Consider the following 24953-nt stretch of genomic DNA (forward strand, 5'->3'; position numbering starts at 1 on the left):
ATCCACATTGGACTATATACCCCACTCTTTCATCTCCTCTCTTCTTCCATCTTTAAATTCTTTGCTCACTTGTAATGGACTTCCCCTACTCATACCCAATCCATCTGTTTTTTCAAATTTCACCTCTTTCATGAGGCTTTCCCTAATCTGCCCAGTTGAAAGTGACCTCCTCTTCCCATTCTCCCCACCTCAATTTCTCAAAGAAATTTGTATGAACCTCTTTGTGATGGAATCAATATGTCCCGTGACTCCCCATCTTCCTGCAATATAGATTAGATTACTTATTATCTAAAAGGGTAATATATCCATCCTCAGGATTTTATTGTCCCAGATTGATACTGACATGACTTCTTGGCCACCTGAGGACATAAAAAGGTTTATCCACAAACCATGTTGGATGTCCCAATATCAAATAAGTCATCATAACCTGATCTGCTGACCAGACAAGTTTCCATATGGAAACAAGAGGGGCCAAGTACACCAGAGCTAAGTTCTAGAATGTCCTTTTTGTTTATCATTTCTATGCAATGACTAAGTAAATCCCCTTTAGTTTAGTATTAAATGACCTATCATAGCCTCATTTTCCCCAAGATTTAGTTTCTCAATTAACAGTATGGCTTTTTATTTCTTTGATATGTATCTTCTTCTCCCTTGCATTATACTTATTTGAATGTCTTTCTTTGTGTTATACTGCAAGAATAGAAAGCAAATTCTTTGTCCTCTATATTTTTTAAACCCAAGCATAGTATCTTGTATATGGAAAGCTGTTAATTAATGTTGGAAAAAATGAAAAAATTTGTCTTGAGGTACTGGGAATGGACCATTGTTAGAAAGCTTGACTCAGAGGGAAGGCTATTTGCAAGGTCATCTTTGTGACCTTAGAGAAGTCTTTTAAATTTCCTTGAGTTCTTTATCTTTTAAAAATAGGTGTTGTACTAGAAGTACTTTAAAGTCCTTTTCTGCTCCAAATCCTATGATTTATAAATTCAGCACTACCATGTGAGAATATCACAAGCTATGACAATGGTCTGCCATCCAGTGTCCACTCCCCATGCACACACTCAGAGCTGCAGTTCTGAGAAAAATATGCTTATGTCATTTAAAAAACCCACTTTTTCCTCCCTCCCTCCTTCTCTCCTTCTCTCCCTTCCTTCCTTCTTTCCTTCCTTCCTTCCTTCCTTCCTTCTTTCCTTCCTTCCTTCCTTCCTTCCTTCTTTCCTTCCTTCTTTCCTTCCTCCCTTCCTTCCTTCCTTCTTCCCTCCCTCCCTGTCTGCCTGCATTGTCATATCCAGGCTAGAAGTACCATGGCTACTAGATGCTGTTCCCATTATTGATTGGCATAGAAGCCCCTCCTTAGGTATCTTGGTAGTCACCTGCTCCAGAGTACTCACTATATTGATGCCAGATTTAGTGAGGATAACCAATCAGCTTAGTCAACTAAAGCATAAAGATTCTCAAGTATAAGTGATCCACCAGTGTCATCCAGCCTCCTTTGTTGCAAAGATTCCATGCTTGCTTTACTACAGTGGGCTGGTTACTGACTCTAAAAGTTTCAACCTGATGTTACAATTACATTTACATTTTTAAAGGTCAGGAGGCTTCTATTTGGAAATCTATCAGTCTTTGAGTCTTCATTCATTCAACAAACATTATTAAGTACCTACTGTATACCAGGGCATGATGACAAAGTTCCCAGTTTAATATGGAAATAAAAAATACAGATAAAATCACAGTATTACTTAATAAGTGCATTAGAGAGTTGAAAAAAACTATTTGAAGTATATGTAGGAAAAGATCATAAATAACCATTCAGATATGTTGGACCAAGCCAGTGGCTCTTAGCAGTGTTTTGCAGGTAAGGGGAACTCTCCTGTGCCCAAATTTTTCTGTAGAAGTATTCTAGGGATTCCTTTGTGACATTCCAAAATAATAGTTTCTAACCTCTAGAGGAAAGTCAAAGTCCTCACCATGACACAGCATCACGTACCCACTGTTATAAATCCCCAGAATTGATGGATTCAATTTCATCTTGCTATCCCACCTATATCTGGCCAGATTCAACATTACTTTCTAAATTAATAAATTTCTCCTTTTATTTTTAAGCTAAGTTTTGGAGTCTTGTATTCTTGCAAAAGGTATCCTTCTTGAACCCCAGGGGTTCACCTTTAGTACCCCACAGCATTCTTCAATAAATCTCATGACCACTCAAAAGAGATCAGCCTATAATTCACACAAGAAGAATCAACTAACCAGGGTCACTTCAAGATAATTAAATGAAAGTTTCCAAATGACCGTAGCTATCTCCTTGACTACTCCAAACAAAGTTAAAAAAAAAAAAAAGTCAAAACGGAGGGTGGAAAATCAATAACCTTAATGTGTAGTCTCTGAAGGAAAAACAAAACAAAACAGAAAAAGGACACTTTATTGCCCTCCCAACACTGACTGAGTGGAATAATCATGTGAAAAAAACAAAACACAAAACCTTTAAATAAAGTGAAGAAATTATGGTATCAGGGAAGCCTCAGTAAAACTCTACAAAGAAAGAATAATTGTGTACAACTAGAACTTCCCCCCAAAAAAAGAATAAAAAATATAATAAAAAAACTGAAGGAAAAGTTATATGGCACATTAGAAAAGGAGTGAAGAAGAAGAAATTTACTGTTTCTAATAATTTAGATGCCACACAAGAAGATTATTCACACATAGAGGACTGGTCTGGGAAAGGTAGATTAAAAGTGGGAAGCTATAGAAAGAGAGAGAAAAGTGTAATACATATGTAGTTGTCTGGTTTGGGATAAGAGGAGAAGGTGGAGATAATGGAAACAGTATTTTTTAAGGATTACAAATTACCAATGCTTAATACCAATTCATTCTTGTTCCTTTTCTTTTCCTTCTAAGACAAAAAAGAGGTCAGTGGATTAGGGAAAAGAAATATTAGAAAATAATTTGTTTGAAGGAAAAACAAGCTTTAAAGTTAAATGTGAATGTAAATGAAATAAACTCACCCATCCAATTGAGCAAGTGGCAGAATGGATTAGAAATCAAAATTTAACAAAATGTTTACAATAAGGATAATAGGGATTGGACCTCAGGTTTCATTAGTTACAAGGAGCTTTTGAATGAGGAAGCCCTCTTTATTTAGCATAGGTCAACAACAATTTCTCTGCCATTTAGACTTAGGGAGCTAACAAGCTGCACTACAACAACAAGCTGCACTTGTTGACCTTACTTGATATGTATACAACCATTAACCTTAGGACTAATATCTAGTAACAACTAAACTAACACCATACAGCAATGTGATTTAATTTTGTAAAATGTTATAGTCTTCATTTAGTGCAACTTTTATTAATTTGCCACATTCTATCTAATTTCTTAGTTGGCTGTATGTCTTAACTTATCATTTTAATCTACTAATTTTTGACTCTTTTGAATTGGTGCTTTGAGAATATCTCTATAAAGAATCCTGCAGAGCAAATGACAATTGATGCTGTTGTTATTCAGTCATTTCCAGTTGTGTCCAACTCTGTGACGCCATTTGGTGTTTTCTTGGCAGAGGTACTGAAATGGTTGGCATTAAAGAAATTGAGGCAAACAGGGTTAAATGATTGCCCACAGTTACCCAACCTAATAAGTGTCTGAGAGCAGTTTTTAATTCAGAAAGATTAGTTTTTCTGACTACAGGCCTAGCACACTATCCACTACACCTTCTAGATGCCTAGCAATTGACCAAGCCATTTATAAATAAATAAAAGTGAACCTGACATCATGTTGAAGTTGCAGAAATGTGTTAACTTTATCTAAGCAGCAAGAGAGCATTTTAATGTCTAAAAAAATACATTACTATTACTTATGTTACTAGGATTACTCTAAGATGAAGTACTGCCCTTTAATAAATTTCAATTTTACACTATGGCATAGAAGATTGTTAGGAATTTTAAGGAAGAAATTATATTTGATACTTATTTGGTGGAAATTTTTAAGTTTTCCCCTTACATTTACAGTTTTATTAAGCAAATCTAGAACATTTCCTCTCGTAATAGTTTGATATTTTCTTCTCTCACATTCACCAAAAAGGGTAATATATATGAGGACTGTAAGCTCCCAACCAATTTAAAAATGATCAGATATTATGCCCTACATTTCATAAGTGTTTTTTTCCTTCATTCTTGGCCTATAAAGAAGGTATACTTTATAAATTACTTCTATCTAAAAAAGCATGAAAAGTCTAATGGTAGGAGCTTGTGAATACTCATTCTATCACTCAGCCTTCTAATTATTTTCAGGACCAGTCCTGAATAAACAAGATGAATGTGGCAATTCTCTAATTTCTTTTCTATATGCATGGAAACTTCAAAGAATAATAGTCATATTGCTCCTTCATAGTCTCACAGCCCAAGCATAAGTTTTTTAAGTTTTCCCAAATTTTCCAATATTTATTTTAGCTCTTACTGAACAAGATAATATCTCTAATCTCTGCCCAGGATATTTAGCTAATAATTAATTCTCTTTGATGCCATAAAAGGAGGAAATATATGTGTGTGTCTGTGTGTATATTCACATACATACACAGCATATTTATGAAGTATCTTCTATGTTCTTTCTATTGAAAGATACTGCTTAGACATTAGCTAATGGAATACTCTAGGATTTTCAAAGTTGTGAATGACCTTAGTGATTGTCCAGTCCAATTGCCTCATATTGCAGATGAAAAAACAAAAGTCTGGAGAGATCCCCACTTTTTTAAAATAATGGAGTCTCTCAGTGGTAGAATTAGGACTAAAGCATACCTATTTGGGCTCTCCATCCAATACTCCTATCAAAGTACTGGGAATTTGAGGAGGCTAAGACTTTTTTTTCCATCAATGGCACTTGTTCACTACCACCACCAGTAATTACAAATTGATTTAAAAAATTTAAACATTTTAAAACATTAGTCTACAACTGAAGTGAATACAAATTTCATAAGTAAGGTCCCCAAGAAAAGATTTCCTTCCCAGAGTAATAATGTAAATGTTCTACCTATACATTTGTCAGCTGATACTATTCCTGTTACTAGTATACAGTTTATACTTCCTAATTTAATTAAGGACTTTCACAATATAAAATTTCATGGCTTTTTGTACCTTGAATTGTATCTAAAAACAAATATCAATATTTCCTTTGGGGGGCAGCTGGGTAGTTCAGTGGATTTAGAGCCAGACCTAGAGATGGGAAGTCCTAGGTTCAAATCTGACCTCAGACACATCCCAGCTGTGTGACTTTGGGCAAGTCACTTGACCCCTATTGCCCACCCTTACCACTCTTCTGCCTTGGAGCCAATACACAATATTGACTCCAAGACGGTAGGTAAGGGCTTTAAAAAAAATATTCCTCTGTACTTTGTAACAGTAAACCTTTTTTCTTTTTAGACATTAATGCTTTGTCTATACAGATTATATAGACAGGTTGGAGTTTTTTTTGTGCGGGAGGAGGGCTGGCACTAGGATCTGAGATTTCATCAATATAAGGGAGTGAGGAAAACTTCCTCTCCCAAAGCTGATTTGCAGTGGTTAGACAATTTACATTTTTAGGTAGTTGGCTCAGGCACACAGAAATTAAGCTACTCACCCATAGTCACATAGACCTTTGGTGTCCTGGGCAGTACATAACCCAAGTGTCCCAGTATCCGGTACAACACTTACCTCTCTGAAGTGAATAATTGAGGCAGTTAGATTATTCAAGTAAAAATTATGATATAGCTGGTATTGTGTTCTAAGAATTATAATTTTTTAAAATTTTTCACTCTAGTTACCTAAATGTTTCAACTGTAAGAAGATATTTCAGATATATGTACGTAGTTTAACCCCAAAATATAAATAGTTTTCCAAATTTTCCCCAATATAGTATACTATGACAGTTTCTAAAAGGAGAATAAATGAGAACAACAAAAAAGGGCTGAGAAGAAATTGTTCTAACCCTTTCCCTGATGTTATTACTCTTTAGGGATTTACTGGTTCACAACCATCACTACATGCACAGTCCCTACCTCCCAAGCCCAGCAATCCCATGATGAGACCTCATAGTCAGGTAGGAGGGACACAGAAAATACCATTAAAATACATAACTCCACAATTCCATAATTGAGATGAGAAATTTCTCATTTTATACATTTCATTAAATTGACACTGAATCATCTTTCTACTATAGACAGAAGCACTGAAAAACTTTAATTTCATTTTGTTCTAGGATCCTTCTAAACTTGTCAGTTTTGACTTCTTGTAATACATTCAACATAATTTCCATGATTTGTTGTATTTCACAGTAAAATTATTTAAATAACATAGTAACATTGGTATCCATTTTTCCATGTTTCCCAAATTTGCTTTTGTAATTATAAGCTGAGCAAATAAATTACTTGAAATAACAATTTTTGTGATATGTTATACAGATATACCTACTGAGTCAAATATTTTATTTTTAATAATTTCAAAATATTTCAAGAAACTAAGATATTCTTGCAAATAAAAAATAAAAAGATGAGCTGTTTTTGACCCCTATTGTGTTACATAGTAGTGAGATAAATGAGTAGAGGAAAAAGGAATAGACTTTTATGATAAGATACTAAAAGTGAATTTTCCTAAATGATTACATGATTTTGCACTGAGCAAATGTATGTAAAAGTTAAAGAATATTTAATGCTATTGTTCTCAACTTGATAAGAATTATAAGTTTACTTGGGGAAAAATGAATTTGGTAATCAGAATTTTTCCATGATTTGTATAGGATAGATGATAAAACTAACAAATATAACCTGGTGGTTGGGGAGAATAAAATTTTGCAATTAGCAATTATTTGCAAGCTACTTATTGTGGAATCTCTTCCTGGGAAAAACACAATGAAAAGGTGGTGGTATATTGGGAAAAGGCTGAGCATTCCTTTGCACTGGGGAACTATTCCAAGGAACTGAATAATAAGGAAAACAGGAAAGGATGGTTCCTATTAGTTTGTGGCTCTCTCCCACTTTGGGAACAAAACAGAGATCTGCATAATTCATTTAATTTTTTTCTATTATGGCTAGCAATAGGTCATAGATATACCGTAGCATGAATTTTCCCCTCATTTTTAAGTACTTAAGGAATCTACAATTTTGTCATTGTGGGTGCTTCTCTACCCAGAGCACCTCTACAACTCTTTCTAGATAATTTACTAGAGTTACTATGGCTAAAAAAGTTATTTCCCTGCAACCATCCTGATGAGTTCTACTGAATTCAGCTTGGCTATTCCTCTGACAGTTTAACGCCTGCTTATGCCTTTCTAATTTGGTAGAGATCAGTTAAAACTTAATCTCAACTGTCCCAGTCTTCCCAAATCCAGATCTGTACATCACATTGAATCATCAAACAGCCACCAGAGTGGAAGACAAAGAAACATTATTCTTTCACTATAAAATAAATAACTAAGAACAATTCAAAATCTTGATCGAAGGATCAAATCATTTATTCAATTTAAAACTCAGTGACAGAGGATCAACTCTAATTTGACTTTTATTTTTAGGCACATTTTAAAATGCTTATAGGAAATATATCTCCCATGTATGACATATACAGCCATTTAAATACAGGCCTAAAATCTAGCAATAACTAAACTAATACTTTAAAACAAAGTAGAATTTAATTCCATCAAATGTGATAGATGTAATTTAGTAAAACTTTTATTAATTTGCTGCATGCTAACAAGTTTCTGAATTTGCTAGCTATCTTTACCCATTGTTTTCTTTACTAATTTTTTTTAATTTGGTGGAATTTTACAGCACATAAAGTTATTTAAAACAGTCAAAGTAAACTTATTATGATAAAGATGGCAAGCAAATGTGAGCAAAATTGTAAAAAAATATGTTTGGATACCCCTGAAAGTTTTAAAAAAGGAAGAATGATGGTAACCCTCATGTAGTCCCCATGAAGTTTATAGCAATATTTAAAAGACATGTACTTTAGTCCATTGGAAAAGAATATTTCAGTAATTCTTTTTTTTTTTAAACCCTTACCTTCTGTCTTGGAGCCAATACACAGTACACAGCAGAAGAGTGGTAAGGGTAGGCAATGGGGGTTAAGTGACTTGCCCAGGGTCACACAGCAGGGAAGTGTCTGAGGTCACATTTGAACCTAGACTTCCTGTCTCTAGGCCTGGCTCTCAAGCCACTGAGCTACCCAGCTGCCCCCCATTTCAGTAATTCTAAAGAACATAAAATTTACCTAATTTATAGAAGTTAACTAAATTGTTGGGATGTGAGAATGAAAGGTTCTCTAAAACATGTAGTATTAGGACCTTAATTTTTGAAATCCATAATCAATTTTAAATTACAAATAAACCATAATTTAAGAAAAGGTGGAATATTTGATAATTCTGTCTGGTCATGGAGACTAAAGTAAAAAAAGCACAACAAAAATGTTTAAATATATATGTTTGTGTGTGTGTATGGATACATATACACATATTTTACATGTACACATAATAAAAAATGAAATTGATATTTGACAGTTTTGAGTAATTATATAAAATCTCATTTCTGCCACTTACTACCTGTGTATTTGGGCAAGTCACTCTGGATCTTAGTTTTCTGATCTGTCAAAGAAAGATATTGGATTAGATCATTTATAAAGTTTCTTGTTTTTCAGTCATTTTCTGTTGTGACCCATTCTTCAAGTCCCCTTTTGAAGTTTTCTTGGCAAAGATTCTGGGGTGGTTTTCTATTTCCTTCTCTAGCTCATTTTATAGATGAAGAAACCTAGGGCAAACAGGGTTAATTGATTTGCCCAGGATCACACAACTAGTAAATGTCAAATTTGAAGATGAGTCATTCCTGACTGCAGGCTGGACACCATCCACTATGTCACCTAGCTGCCCTGTAAGGTTTCTACCACTTCTAAGTTTGTGATCCTATGATCAGTGTAAACTTTTAACCCAGATAAGATAGTGATAGGCCTAGACCTATGATGTTATGGGTATAAGCCAGATGAGGAAACTCCTATCAGTGCCTATCCACACCTTCTCTGCAACATAGTCTTAAATGGTGGTTTACAGCACAGAAAAGTGACTCGCTTAAGGTCCTAAAGCCAGAATGGAAAAGAAGCAGCATGATATATGGGATGAAGAGCTCGCCATGGAGCAAGGAAGAGTTAAGTTCAACTCTTCCTTCTGAACCAGAAAATTTGTCTTAAATTAGTACTGAGTGACTCCCAAGGATCTGATGTTATTGATAAAGGGATTCCTATAAATGATATAAATTGCAACCCAACAGTGTCTGCTTATTTCGTGCAACTCTTGACCATGGCTTTTCCCATAAGAAGTTGACCATACAAGTACACCCAAAATGCTTGTGCCTTTTTTGACTTTTTTTTAACATCTCCAGGATATCAAATGGAATACATGTATATCAGTTATACCTTACTCTCATTATGGGACCGTTTCATTTCCTTTTTGATGATCCTACTTTTTGACATCCTACTTTTTCATTTTTGTAATTCCTCATCTGTAATGCATTATAACACACCCCCATGCTTCTCTTATAATGATATTGTATATTTTAGTTTCTATTCAGAGATAATATATTCTTCAGTAAAAGTCTCAAAGCAAATCTCCTGGGTGATATGATACTTATTTCCCTGAGGGGTTTTATTTGACAAAAGGTAGCAATATATAAAAATACTATGATAAATATATAACCCTTAGATTTTTGAATTTCACAGTAGTTTTGTATGCTCTTTTTTTAATAGCCTTTCATGTCACCTCGGTACCCTGGAGGTCCAAGACCACCACTGAGAATACCTAACCAGGTAAGGCCACTATGAAATATGAATTTGCATTATGATTCAATAAAAATTCTGAACTTTTTAGGAATATTGATTTTTTTCTAATGTCTGTGCTTTAACCAAGATTCCTTAGCACCCTATACTTTTTTCTTCATTTTACATTTTTTCTTCATAAAACCATAGAATTTAAAGTGGGAGGGATCTTAAAGATCACCTAGTCCATTTCCTTAATACTGTAGGTGAGAAAAACCCAAAGATTTTATCCTGATATTATACAGTTAGTGACAGAGCCAAATATTCTGACTTCCAGTTTTGTGTCTTCTGATCATGTCTTCTATTACACTGTTCTGAAAATTGAGTAATTATTAAATATCACAAATTAAAACATTGGTGTAGTGAATGTTGTTAAAAACATCATTAACCTAATTTTTGTCATTTATTTTCATATTACTTACATTTAAGTTCATAGTTTTGATTTTAGATCAATTATAACTATGTAATTAACTAAGACTATTTTTATTTCAGTTCATCTACAGCTAGATTTCTAGCTTTTCAATGAATCCTCCAATTTTCTGACATGTACTGATATAATATGGAGGTACTAGGTTCACTCTCCCACATGACAGGCCAGATCTCCAGAGGGAGTTATCTTGACCAGTTATGGCTTCTAATACCATTGTTTACAAACCCCCTTCCAAAGCATTCCTTTTTTCCACTTCCCCAATATAACAAAACTGATTATGACCTGCCCAATAACAATTCACCAGTTGATATCAAATTAACTTTTACAAAAGGATATTTACTGAGAAGATATTCCAAGGACCTAACAGAACAATCATACTCTGAAACAAACTAGGAGAAAGAGAGGGGACTCATATTTAAAGTAGCTCAGACTCATATTAAAGTATACTTTCCGTGGAACTTCCTGGGCCATGAATCCTTTTCTCCCTTTTCAAAGTCTTCACCAAAATTCATTACTGGATAAGGCATAGCCAGTGGACTAGGTGCTCTGTTGCTTAGCTAGGCTGCCAGCCATGGCAGACTTTGCTATTGATTACATTAGTTGGACCCCAGATGGCTCTTCTAACTGAGGAAAGACTCAGATATCAATTGCTTGAAATTTGTATGCAAACTTAGTACTAATTCAACAACCAATTAAAAGGATTTTGGTGTGACAAAACTAGTCAGAGGGTATTTGTTTGCTCTCTGAATTAGGAGGGAGGGAAGAAGGACCTCTGTATTGCACATGCTCAAAAGCAGGCTCCCTAAGTTTATACATGTACCAAAACTTTCTTATTCAAGCAGGAAATAATGACCAGTCTCTAAGGACTGAGTCCTCACCTAGTACTCAAATAAGTAGCTTCTAAATTATCATGGGATTTCACATGTCTATGGATTGGAATGTTTCTTATTTAGTTAGCTAAGTATTCCCTGAAGAACCTACTGTATACTTACTGCTGTGAGGAAATGCAACCAAAGTATGAAGTTTATTCCCTTTGCTTGAAGAGCTAAGGACACAGTTCATAAGAACATAAAACATTTAGAAAACTTTCACATAACTACTTGTGATAGACCCAAAGCAAGCACAAACAGAAGATGGCCTTTTTACTAATTCCATTGTCCAAAGGAAACCTCTCTGTGTCTATATAGTATAAATTTATTCCTTTCTTAACCTAACTTTCCCATATCATTTCCCCCACTAGAATGTGAGCTCCTTAAGGGATAGGTACTGTTTTTGCCTACCCCCACCCCTATTGCTCTTCCTGCTCTTTGCTCAATGTTTGGTACATAGTAAGAATTTAATAAGTATTTGTTGATTTGTTGACTTCATTGACTCATTTTCCTTTTACCCTCTAATAGCCCCCCCCAAGCACAAATTTTAAAAATCCACACTTCTTTAAATTATTCATTTATGTTAATCCTCACAATAATATTGTTCTGCCAAATTTCAATGCACTTCTATCTAACTTTAGTTGAAATGTTTGTAAAGTCTTTGAAGAATACTAACATGATAGTCAGCCTTTCTCTGCTGCTGTTGTAGAAGCAAGAAAATGTTAACTCAACCTGGGTGAAGGCTTACACCAGGAATAGGGTTGGGTCTTTTTACCTTTCTGTGACCAAGGGTGCCTTAGGGAGGAGCTGGAGCATCTCTCCTCCATCCTGAATCAGTATTGAGAACATAGTCTAGGGGAATGGGCCATGAAATGGGAAAGGAAAGTATACAGATGCCAAGGATCCTGACATATGGAAACCCCATTTTCTCTGCGGGTGAACACATACATTGACTTTTAAATCTGCTTATTTATGTGAATGCCTTTATTATTTCTATATATAGGATAGGACTTTTTCAACTTCTGTTTCTGAATTTTACCAAGATTTTTCCAACTTTTTCATTCTATATTTTGCAGTAGGCACAACTGAAATTACAATAAGAATAGGAATATTCAGAACAGCAGATCTAAGGGCAAGGTGTCTCCCCGGTCCCCAGAAACCTAGAGAGCTCTTCATGCCTCCATGAAATGGTAGCTTCCCTGATGATGATGGTTTAAAACTAGGGAAAATGCAAGGAGTCCCAAAAGTCTTTATGAAGTTTTGAGCTTATAAAAAGCTAAAAATACAGAGAGACTTTTGGGACTTGCTGTACTTTTGAAGGCTTCAATAGCCTCTTCATCCTCAACCACATGGTTTGGGAAGACCACAAAGGGGTTCCAAAGGTGAGCCTCTTCCAAGTTTAGCTGAATAGGTGATGACCTGAAAATTGATGTAGCAAGAGGATCTTTATACTCCAGCTATGTAATAATTAAAAAAACCCCATCTCCTAAGTCTAAAAACATTCCCCTTGACTCCCCTTAAGTAGAGAAGCTGAAAATTATTTAGGCTTATGTCAGAGAAATGTCTGTAATAGTTTTCCTCTATTTAGTGAAAAATTAGCAATCCCTTTCTTGTAAATGTATGTATAATAAGCATTTGAATACATATGGAATAAGTAATTTTAAATATTGGGCAAAATTGTTGCTTCATAAATCCTCAATCTTCTGACTGAGGCCACTCTTAGCCCAAGGTTTTTGTATGACAAAAGTGTTTGTGGTTCTTTAGGTCTGAATACATTTCACTTCTTAGAGAGAAGAATGCCATCAGTAGCACCTTGTCCCTGGTTGTTTGTGCTTTATAATACTTGATAATTATGGCTCTCTCCTTACTTCAGAAAGAGCGTACTTTGTATATGACAGACTCTTCCTTATTGCTTTTTCTCTTGGACACTGAAATTCGGCTAATTCGGGATTTGTAATATCTTACTTCTGTAGTATTGAAAGTAACTTAAGCAAATGAGTAGTTCTAAATTGGATCATATGAGGAATACTTGCTCTCCTTAAGAGAGCAAAATAGTTTTCAAGCACTTTAATAAGATTGTCTTACATATATAATAATTACAAATGAATCACACAGTCATTATAAAAAATTTATAGAACCTCTATGGTTACTATTAAGTTGGCATTATTGCATATGTATTTGGAACAATAAAATTTTAATGAATGTTTCTCTTAATATTCTACAATTCAGTTGTCTTGTTAGTTTGTGTTGGCCTTTGAATTAATATAATTTTATTCTGTAGTCAAAAAAGTTCCCATCAAAAGACTGAATAATAAAATGTTAAATACCAAAGGACTATGGCAGGTCATTATAAATCCATAAAGATCACCTTTAAGATGAGCAAAAACTGGAAGAACTAACAAAAATTTATTTTTATTTAACTAGCAAAAAATAATAAAATTTATTTGGACAAGCAAAAGGTCAAGAATATCAAAGGAATTAATGAAAAAATGTAAAAGAAGGAAGTCTGGCAGTACCAGATTTTAAACAGTATTTTAAAGCAATAATTTTCAGAACAATTTGATACTGGCTAAGAAATAAAAAAGATCAGTAGAACAGAACAGATATACAACAAACATTTCTAAAAAATTATAGTAACCTTGTGTTTGACAAAAGTAAAGATCTAAGTTTTATGGATAAGTATTCACTATTTGGTAAAAATGATTAGGAAAACTAGAAAATAGTCTGGTAGGAACTAGATATAGACCATTATCTTAAACCATTTGCCAAGATAAGGTCAAAATAGATATATGACCTAGGCATAAAGGGAGATGTCATAAGCAAATTAGGAGAACAGGGAACATTTTACCTATCAGATTTATGGATAGGAGAAAAATTTATGAGTAAATGAAAGATAGAAAAGCATTGTGATTCATAAGTAAAATGGATAATTTTGAATGAATTAAAAAGGTTTTGTACAATTAAAGCTAATGTTACCAAGATTAAAAGGAAAGTAGTAAATTGAGAGAAAAAATTCATGGACAGACCTCTGATAGAGGTCTCATATCTAACATATATAGATAACTGTAAAATTTATAAGAATATGAGCCATTTTCCAATTGATAAATGGTCAAAAAATATTAAAGCTTCTGTATGAAGAAATCAAAGATATATACATATATATATATGAATGAAAAAATCTCTAATTCATTATTGATTAGAGAAATGCAAATTAAAATAACAGAGATCATCTCACATCTATCAGATTAACTAAAATGATCAGAGGGCAAAATGGTAAATGTTGGAAGGGATGTGGAAAAATGGGAACACACTTTTTGTTGCAACTGGGAACTGATCCAACCATTTTGGAGAGCCATCTGGAATTATGCCCAAAGAGCTACAAAACTGCATGTACCTTTTGGCCCATCATTACCACTTGGTATTAGCGTAATCAGGGAAAAGGCAAAGAACCTTTTTATTCTCAAATACTTATGACAGCTCTCTTTGTGATCGCAAAGAACTGGAAATTGAGAGAATGCCCATCAAATGGGGAATGGCTAAACCAAGTGGTGGTATATGATTGTTATGGTATACTACTGCACCATAAGAAATGATGAGTGGGTTAAATTTTTTTTAAACCCTTACCTTCCGTCTTGAAGTCAATACTTTGTATTGGCTCCAAGGCAGAAGAGTGGTAAGGGTAGGCAATGGGGGTCAAGTGACTTGCCCAGGGTCACACAGCTGGGAAGTGTCTGAGGTCAGATTTGAACCTAGGACCTCCAGTCTCTAGGCCTGGCTCTCAATCCACTGAGCTACCCAGCTGCCCCCAAGTGGGTTAATTTTAAAATAAAAACATGGAAAGACCTACATGAAATTATAAGAGTAAAGTGAGAAAAAACAAGAGGATGTTATATACAGCAAGAAAAATATTATTTGAAGATGACTTGTGTATGTCCACTTCCAAAGAAAAAACTAATAAACAGAAATAAGCAAGACATACTTTTATACAAACATATCTTTTTGTCAAATCATGTTTTCTCTAGAAAGTAGAAGGAAAGGAGTGGAAGAACTACCTGGGAATTTTAATGTACAAACAAATAAATTAATTTTTAAAAAGAAGAATTTATAGCTATGATTCATCTAGACATAGTCTTTTGCCCTTGGTTTTCTTCATATTTCCTCTATTGGTTTAAGTATGTATGGATAAAAATGGTATTGTTTTATATAAATGTTAGTGGTAATAGGTACTGTGTATGTTTGGGGAAGGTAAAAAGCAGGGAAGTAATAAAATATTTGGAAAGAAAAAGAGGAATCTGTAGATGCCATTGAGGTGATGGAAGAGAGAAATACCATGAAATATTTTGGGCAAAGAATAATTAATATAAGCAAATACCTGGAATATGTTCCATTGCCAAAAGGTATCCTTAACTATTCAGTCAGGTAATCTAACAAATACATTTAGAGTTATTTAAAGCTCTTCCTAAAATGACCCATTCCAACTTCTCCAGCCCTTTTATGCTTTATCCCATTCCACATTCTCTAAAATCCAGAAACACTGGCTCACTTACAATTCTTGGGACTCAACATTCCCTTTAGAAGCTCTCCACCTCTGTCTTTCCTATGCCTGGAAAGTGCTGCCCCTTTACTTTCACCTCCACTTCCTGGTTCTTATTTTGTGAGGATCATTTCCTCATTTCCTGATGCCTTCCCCTCTCAGATTGGCTTCCATCTACACTGCATGTATATGTATCTTCTTATATCTTCTCCATTAGAATGTAAGGCCCTTTCAGGGCAAGAATTGTCTCCCCTCCCCCTTTGATATTGGTATCTCCAGTTCTTAGCAAAATACCTGATGTAGTAAATGTTTAATAAATATTTATTAATATAACTTAAAAATTAGAATGGGGAAAAGGAATGGATTTATGCTTTCATTGGTGTAGGAAACTCCATCTACCCCAGCAGGTCTTTACCTTCTCTACAATTTAGAGATTTGTGTGGAGCACTCAGAGCTCAAGTATGGTAAATCCGCTCTGTATCATTGGACTTAAACCCATTCTTCTTGACATGGAAGCTAGTTCTCTAACCTCTATGCTATATTGGATGTATCTAGTTTTCTTCCCATTTAAGAGAATCAAAAACTATGTTAAAGGACTAAAAAAAAATAGAACTTTTTATTTATTCAGGCTAATGAAAATTCTTGGACTTTTAAGTTCTTCTTAGGACTGTAATAATCTCTTCCATTAAAATTCTGTTCTTCATTATTTTTTTCCTATCATTTTCTTTGTATTTGATGATATTTCATATATTAATATTGAGAGTTGTATATAAAAACAAATGAAATTAAGATTTATTCAGCTAAGAGGTATTATTTTTATTGTTGTTGAGAAACTATGACTTCCAGAATATTCTGTATATTAAAAGGAAACAAAAAATTTAGAGATTTGATATTCTGAATACCTAAAAGAAGGTCTAACTGCTATGTTAACTATATGAAGTTATCAGAATTTGTTCCCCCCCAAAAAAAAAACTTTGTCAACACTTAAATGAATGGAAATTATACATCATTAATGTATGTTTTGGATTGTGTCCTGCATTGACTATACTAGAATAACCTTACATTGTGTGTTATACTTTACAACCCTGAGGAAATAGCTGTCTAACTCTGGAGATGATCCAGTGTTGCAAGTCTATTATTTATTAATATAAAATGAATAGTTTTTCTACCCACACATACTCAGTGAGAGGACTTAGCTTTTAGCATTCTAAATGTAAATACTGCTGAGGAATAATAGTTCTAAAAAGCTATTCTTTCTTTATATTGTGCCTTCCACTCAGATAGGAAAAGTGGGCAGTTGGGTGAAAGAAACCTATTAAGGCACTTCAGTCTCACAAAGAAAATAAACATGATAGGCCAGGTTTTCAAATCCCAGTGCAAGTTAAGAAACATGTAACTTTAACAAGCCATATAGTTGCACTTTCTTCACAGTACCTGATTTGAATCTCTTATTCAGAGTTAAGTTCTATTTAACAGCCATATCCTTTACCAGTATTCTTGTACGTTTCTTTTAGCACACCACTTTAATTTAAAATGTTAAAGCTACCAGGATGACTTAGTGCAATGAAGATTCTCCACAGTATAAATGCAAGTACATTCTATGCCGAGTAAATAAGAGGCACTGAATTTTGCAGTTGAAAAGAGAATCAGGTTTCTAGAAACAGATGGCTTTGGTGAGGGTTGGACTGTAAAACTAAATATACTCAGCCTGCTTAATGCTTAGATTCATAATTGTTTGAGCATACTTGGGATTTATAAAAATTAGTGACTAATGATTAGAGAAGGAAATTTGTTTGCCAATTCAAGAGAGCCCCTTTCATCACTGGATTCTCTTTGCTTATTATTTTTCAGTTAGTTTAGTGGTTGTCTTTAGTGTAGTTAAATAATACATTCTTGAAATATTTAAACACTGAGTATATATACATTTCAGTTACATAAATAGCAATTTGTTTTAAAATATGCATAAATTATTTACATCATGACTACATGGGTTTAAAATTATTTTTTTAAATCCTATGAAATCTTTTTTTTTTAATCAGTCGTTCCTTTATGACTTGAATGCTATACCATTGTTATACAGTGACTTGAAGTTGTAAGTATTGTATGTAGGACCTTAAAGGTATAGGGAAAAAAGTAATAACAAATCACATATGCCTGAAAAGTAGTAGTTTCTCTTCCTTCCCACACCAAATAAAATAAAGTCCTTCATCCAATCCTGTGAGCTCTTGCCCCATTTAAATCCTAGTTGCACAAGACATCTGGATTTGATTTTTGGGCCTGTTGCTTCTCCCAAAGCTTCAGGGAACATAAAATATCTCATTAGCCTGAAGCCTTTGTACCATGGTAATGTTCTTTTCAGATGTTAGCAAATAAAATATGTGTATGTATGTGTGTGTACACTGTATATCCTGCTAGCAACCTCAAAGGAAATCTACATATATGGTAGCTTTTTTTTCCTCCTCTAAAATCTTTCTACAGTCTGGCTGTACTGTTTATGTATATCTTAATAAACTTTCTTCTTGATAATCTTATTAGAGAAGAAAAGAATAAAGAGGAGAAAAAATAAATAGTGTTTAATCCAGAGATACTTTACTTTGCTATAGGTCTGCCAGTGATTTTGTATAAAAGGTTTAATATTTTTAAATTTTAATAGTAACTTCCTGGAGAGCTGAGATTGTTTCATTTTTTTGCCTTTGTATCCATGGTGCCAGGGACACCTGGTGGCTCAGTAGGTTAAGTGCCAGGCCTGGAGTAAGGCAAGACTCATCTTCCTGAGTTCAAATGTGGCCTCAGATACTTAATAGCTGTGTGCCCCATGGGAAGTCATTTAACCCTGTTTGCCTCAATTTCTTCATCTACAAAATGAACTGGAGGAGGAAATGGCAAATCACTTCAGGCTCTTTGCCAAGAAAACCCCAAATGGGTTCAGAAAGAGTTGGCCACAAAACAATAACAACAATAACAATAATTCTTATGCCTCAGAGCATGCTTGGCAAATAGGCATTTTAACAGTTCTTGACTTAACAATAATCACCATCAAGAAACATTTATTAAAAGAAAGGGTGTAGAAAGGAAGAAATTTCTTAGGAATGCCCTGAGACTAGCAAAGGATCCTCCATCAGGGCATCCTAATCAGAGACTGTGTGCCTGCAGGATCTGTACTTCCACTTACCCAACAACAGAGGAAATCAAAGAAAAAAGGAATGCTTTGAAGTACAAAATCTTGGTTTTATCTGGAAAAATATGGTTTTGGTGAAGATGCCTCTAGTACACATCTTATTTCTGATCTATCAGAAAATAAAATTAAGCAGGTTGTTTTGCAGGATCTTGGTATATGTGAACTATAAGTTCCCAAAATAACTAGTCTAGAGGGAAAAACATTTGATCAGAGGTACTGAATGGTGTCTCTACTGTATTGTGGTATAGAGTCACAGACTTCTTGATTGGTACCCCCTATGATTCTGTTATTTTGGCATAGACCCCAAAACATGGTATCACAAGCAATTTTTTCATGATGTGGCTTGGGAGAGATTGACCCTGCCTTGATGGAGATATCCCACCTGCCACTTCTGATGAAAATTTTTCCATAGTATGGTATCTCAATGCAGCACTCCTAGATGGAGCAGAAATAATCACAACCCTTCAGGAAGTATCACAACAGGATGTTAGAAAAGAAATAACAGAAGTCTAGAATCAACTAATAGATCAGTTTTAAGTTAGGTAGAGGAAACTAAACCTAAAAAGATATGTCATTGTATATGTGTGTGCATGTGTGTTTAAACATAAGAAGCTATCCAAGAATCAGAATTATAAAACAGAGAAATAGAGAGAGAGAAAAATAGTGTGTATGCTTGCATGTGTGTGTGCACTACAGTGGGAGATCAAATCTTGTGGAAAGGGAAGAATATTAAGTCTAGATTTGATTACAAACTGTGCTTCATAAACTGTTCTTCAAATTAGACAATGCAAAACTTCCTCAAGTCACTAAAAAGCAATCCAGTATTTGACCTTTTCCAAACAAATTCTAGTTAGATTTGCTGGAGAAGAGCAAATATTAAAACTAGGAAGGGAAAGCAAGGTTGAAACTGCCCCCATTTTAGCTCTGCTAGAGTAAAAAGCATAAAAGCTTTTTGATTGAATCAGATAAACTGAACTAGTGTGATCAAGACCGGTACATCTCCTTAAATCAGTCAAAGCCATTGCTATGGGAGATTATTGTCAAACCCTAATCAATTCATGTAAAAGGAAGAAGTTATTTTAGAACCAAGTAAGGTATTAGGAATTTTTCCAACTGACAGCTAAGCATAAAATTTTTCATCTAAAAACAATCCTTAAGCCAGAAAAAGAGGGGAAAAGTGGATCTTGGGGGTCACTGTGTTTATACCCTGAGCTTCAAGCAATTTTACAGTGTTATACTTGAATGATAGGTGAAAGAATATGAACTTATTTCAGTAATTATTAGAAACTTATCTTGTTCTATGATGAAACACAAAATGAGCATTTATATATTTAGACCAAAAAATTTACTTCAAACTTTCATTAAAGTTAAATATGCCAGTGAGACATCAGTATAAAAAAATTTAACTCACAAAATGCTTTTGAAAAAATAGAACACAGGTCCATGGCAATGGGTAAAGGTTCTATCCATTCACCCATGGGCATAAGGAAAATGTTACAAAGGTCAAAGTTTTGGTGAGATCAAATAGATGGTTAAGAGAATGATCATTGAAGGTAAATTTAGAATTTAAAAACAGACTCAAAAGAATATTTGATGTTAAAGAATGATTACTATAATGATTATATCAGGCATTTTAGCAATGAACAGAAAGAGCAAAGATTTTACTTTTTATTATTTTTTGAGGTAGTAACCAGTGATGAAATAAAGTGTTTACAGAATGACCTGGAAACAAAGTGCCAAAACCAAAATTCCTTATAATTCCCTCAAATTCCCAAGAGAATGTGTATGTCAAAACCACAAGGGAAAATAGTGTTTGTTGGTTTTTGTTTTGTTTTCCTTTTTGTCATGATATTGATGGCATCACTCATAGGGAATTCATCTTTCCCTGCTCAAGAGTTCACCACGTGTGTGTGCTGCCTTTGTACATTATATACATCATATTGAATGTCAAAACATAGCTCATGGAAAGCATTGATAGATATCTTTGGAATCTTGCTCACTGCTCTCTAAGGGAGACTGCGATTCCTACCTTCAGGACACACACACACACACACACACACACACACACACACACACACAAACAAATTAATACTGCGTATCATTCTCTTTCATAGGGAAGGATATCTTCAACTTATACCCACTGGCTTGTCCCCTTGATTTCAAAATCTGGTTTCACAAAAGACATCACAGATAATGAAAAGCATTTATCCAAACAAAAATCGGAGAAATTTTATAGATTAGATTATACTAGAAAATACACAAGACTAAAGCTGTTCTCCCATTGGGAACAAGATATCTCAGCTCAAACCAAGAGGGAGTCCCCACTCATGTTGAAAGGGAAATTCCTGAAAGATTCTCAGGATTCTGAAAATCAAAGTCATGTTGAGGAACAGCCTTCTCTACTTATTTTTGAGAGTCTTTCTCCTTATCCTCCTTGAAGATACTCCTGAATAGGGAATCAGGTGTTTTTTTTTAAATTTTGTTTTATTTGTTTGTTTTTTAACAAGAACTCAGGAATGTTTCTCCTCTCTAAAACTCTTGTACAAACTGCCCTTCAATGTACAAATAGCATCACACCAGCATTCTCTCTACCATTTAGGAGATTCTCATGCAAAATGGTCCAGCTGGGCTGGAAATCTGGGTCACATGGAAATTGCCATGTCTGAGACAAAAGGAGTGAACTGAGGTCCAAGACTTCTTCACCATGGTAGTCTTCCAAATGCCAATAAAACAGTTTTTTAACATCAGTTAACTTTTAGTTAATTCAAGATATCATATCTACTCCCACCAGAAGGTTGAATTTTATCCCTTTTGGATTTTATTTTTAAGAATGTTATAGTTTTTGAAGACAGCTTCAAAAGAGAAGTCCCAAAATGTTATGGTCTCTGTAGCTTTATTTCATAGTTCACGTTTAGTCTCTCAAGAGAACAATAGTCATTTATATCCCATAAGTTTGGGTATGTTTTGTTCTCAAATAGGCCTCATTGTTCTATAAACTTTATATATACCACAAATATAAAACATTCTCTAAAGAAATAATTATTTGGGGTCAGCTAGGTGGCTTAGTACATGGAGATCCAGGCCTAGAGATGGGAGATCCTGGGTTCAAATGTGAACTCAGACACTTCCTAGCTGTGTGACCCTGGACAAGTCACTTAACTCTCACTGTCTAGCCCTTACCTCTCTTCTGACTTAGAACCAATATGCAATATTTATTTTAAGATGTAAAGTAAAGGCTTTAAATTAATCATTATTTTTTTAAACAATTAATATTCATTTTTAACATGGTTACATGATTCATGCTCCTACTTTCCCCTTCGCCCCCCGCTCTCCCCCCACCCATGGCCGGTGCACATTTCCACTGGTTTTAACATGTGTCATTGATCGAGACCTATTTCCAAATTGTTGATAGTTGCATTGGTGTGGTAGTTTCGAGTCTACATCCCCAATCATGTCCACCTCCACCCATGCGTTCAAGCCGTTGTTTTTCTTATATGTTTCCTCTCCTGCAGTCCTTCCTCTGAATAGCGTTCTTTACCATAAATCCCTCAGAACTGTCCTGTGTCATTGCTTTCTGCTGGTACAGTTGATTAAATTTTCCTAAGTCATTGGCTAAAAGATTCACACCATTTTACCCAGAAATTCCATTTCTAAACAAACACCCCCAAAGAGATCTAGAATATATAGGAAAGGCCTAGTAGACCCCAAAATTTTGGTTGTATCACTTTCTGTAGAAGCAAAGAACTAGAAATAAGAAGTCAACTGGGGTTGTCTAACCAAATATAAATGAAATCAAATATCATAAAAACATAAGAAATTATGAATATGAAAAAAGTAAGGAGGCATGGTAAGAATTCTACAAACCAGTACAGAGAGAGAGTTAGCTGAAGCAAGAAAACAGTATGCAAAATAACTAGAGTAAAACCAAAGAAAGGAAGAGGGAAGTATATCTTCCTCTCTTCTTTGTAGAGGTGTAGGACTATGGATATGAATGGAGCATATATTTTATACTCAAATGATTACTGGTTACTTTTGCTCGTCTGCATCTTTCCCCTATTATATTCTTTATTATAAGAGTTAACAGTCAACAAACAACAACATTTATAAAGTGCTTCCTATATACCAAGAACTCTGTTAAATCCAGGGGATACAAAAAGAGGCAAAAAATAGTCCCTGCTCACAAGGAGTTCACGGATAATTGGGAAAGGGCAAAAGGCAAACAAATATGTATAAACAAGTTATATATTGCATACATGAGAAATCATTAACAGAGGAAAGGTTCTAGAATTAAGAGGGATTGGGAAAGGCTTCCTGTAAAAGGTAGGGTTTTAGTTAGAACTTAAATGAAGCCTGGGAGGTTAGTATACCGAGCAGAGGAGGGAGAGCATTTCAGGCAAGGAGGACAGCCAGAGAAAATGCCTGGAGGTGAGTGATGGAATATCTTATGTCTTATTCTCAGAACCACCAGGAGAACAGTGTCACTGGATGGAAGACTTACATATCAAGGAATTCATTGTAAGCAGACTAGAAATATAGGAAGGGGCTATATTATAAAGGACTTTGAATGCTAAATACTGCATTTGAAATCCCCTTGCATGAGGACAGGAGTTGGAGAGGAGAGAAAAATTGTGAGCCAGGTACTGAATTCACTGAGGATAGTAGGGAGGTAATTGGAGTCTTACATTTAATAGCTACCAGTAATTTGATTAGGTCATAGATATGAATTGCATGAACCTCAAAGGAAGAAGGGTTACTGAATGATGGAGTTAGGGAGAAAACCTGGGAATGGCATTGAGGAGCAAAGAGCCTTCCAACTCCCAATCTTCAAACAGTGTGAAATGGCTTTGGGGAGAGGTAGTTGTATTGGGAAATGAAAGTGTCATAAAAACCAAAGGTATAAATAAGGAAAAAAAATTAAGACAAATTTATGGGGCAGCTGGGTGGCTCCGTGGATAAAGAGCCAGACCTGAAGAGGGGAGGCCCTAGTTTCAAATCTGAGCTCAGATACGTCCTATCTGTATGATTCTGGGCTAAGGCCCCAGGCACCCAACCCTTACTACTCTACTTCCTTGAAACCAATACTTAGTATCCATTCTAAGATAGAAGGTAAAGGTTGGTTGTTTTTTTACATAAAAATAAAAAAATAAAGACAAACTTGAACTGAGTTAATAACATCTTAAGGAGATTTGAGAGGATTTTGAGGGACAATACAGAGATGCCAGATTTTGTTCTATACATATAGTTGCACAAAGTTCATAGAATGGTAGCTTATTAGGTCATATTTTAGATATATTGCTGCCTAGATATTGCTTAGGTATGTTTTAATCAGTTGATATTTATTAAGTATCTAATCTGTGCAAAGCATTAGAGTAGGAGCCATAGAGAAGACAAAGGAAAATATTGCAAAGAGGTATTTCCCTGACATCAAAAAGGCTTTGCTTGGCTCCATTCAGTTGTTATACTATTAGCCCTTTCTTTCCACCCAGTTTCCTCCAAAGCATTACTATAGTATTTTATTTAATGGGTTACCATGGCCTTAGAATTCCCCACCAAGAAGCCAACCAACATGGCTTGAATAAGCCTTTCCTATACTTAGGCTGGTTTTCAAGAAATAGACACAATCTACCCAGGGCAAGTCACTTGACCCCCATTGCCTACCCTTACCACTCTTCCACCAAGGAACTAATACACAGAAGTTAAGGGTTTAAAAATATAAAAAAAGAAAAAAGAAAAAAAGAAATAGACGTAATCTGTTGCTAAGATTGTATTCAAAACTTTTCCAGCATGGTAGAATTTACTTGACCTTGCATTTAGCATAGACCTTGAAGGTTCATGGTCTCCTCTAGACCACAATAATGCATTTATGTAGGACTAGTGGAGAAATCTGTTAATGGTGACTTTTTGAAAAAAGCATTCTTCTCAAGTAGATGCTTTCTTTCCCAGTTCTTTATGCCCAAAGAGACCAAAACTCACTCTCTTATTCACTTCAGAATAAAGCCATGAAATACATCTTCTTTTGATTAGTAATAGATAGTGCTTGATCTTATTTCATATAGCATTTGAAGTTTTTTCTCATTAATTGGCATGGTTTAGAAGGACCCCTAAAGAATGCTAAAAT

At 34.7% G+C, this 24953-nt stretch overlaps 1 protein-coding gene across 1 annotated transcript in view; it reads left to right on the forward strand.

Annotated features, from left to right (window-relative positions):
• SSBP2 (single stranded DNA binding protein 2) overlaps nt 1-24953 on the forward strand; it is a 266841-nt gene that overhangs the window by 178488 nt on the left and 63400 nt on the right. Inside the window, exon 4 of the mRNA XM_044680670.1 lies at nt 9756-9815. Within this exon, the coding sequence (XP_044536605.1) occupies nt 9756-9815 (60 nt within the window). The remainder of the gene's footprint in view (nt 1-9755; nt 9816-24953) is intronic.

This window comes from Gracilinanus agilis, chromosome 1 (assembly GCF_016433145.1).
Source record: "Gracilinanus agilis isolate LMUSP501 chromosome 1, AgileGrace, whole genome shotgun sequence".
NCBI lineage: Eukaryota > Metazoa > Chordata > Mammalia > Didelphimorphia > Didelphidae > Gracilinanus > Gracilinanus agilis.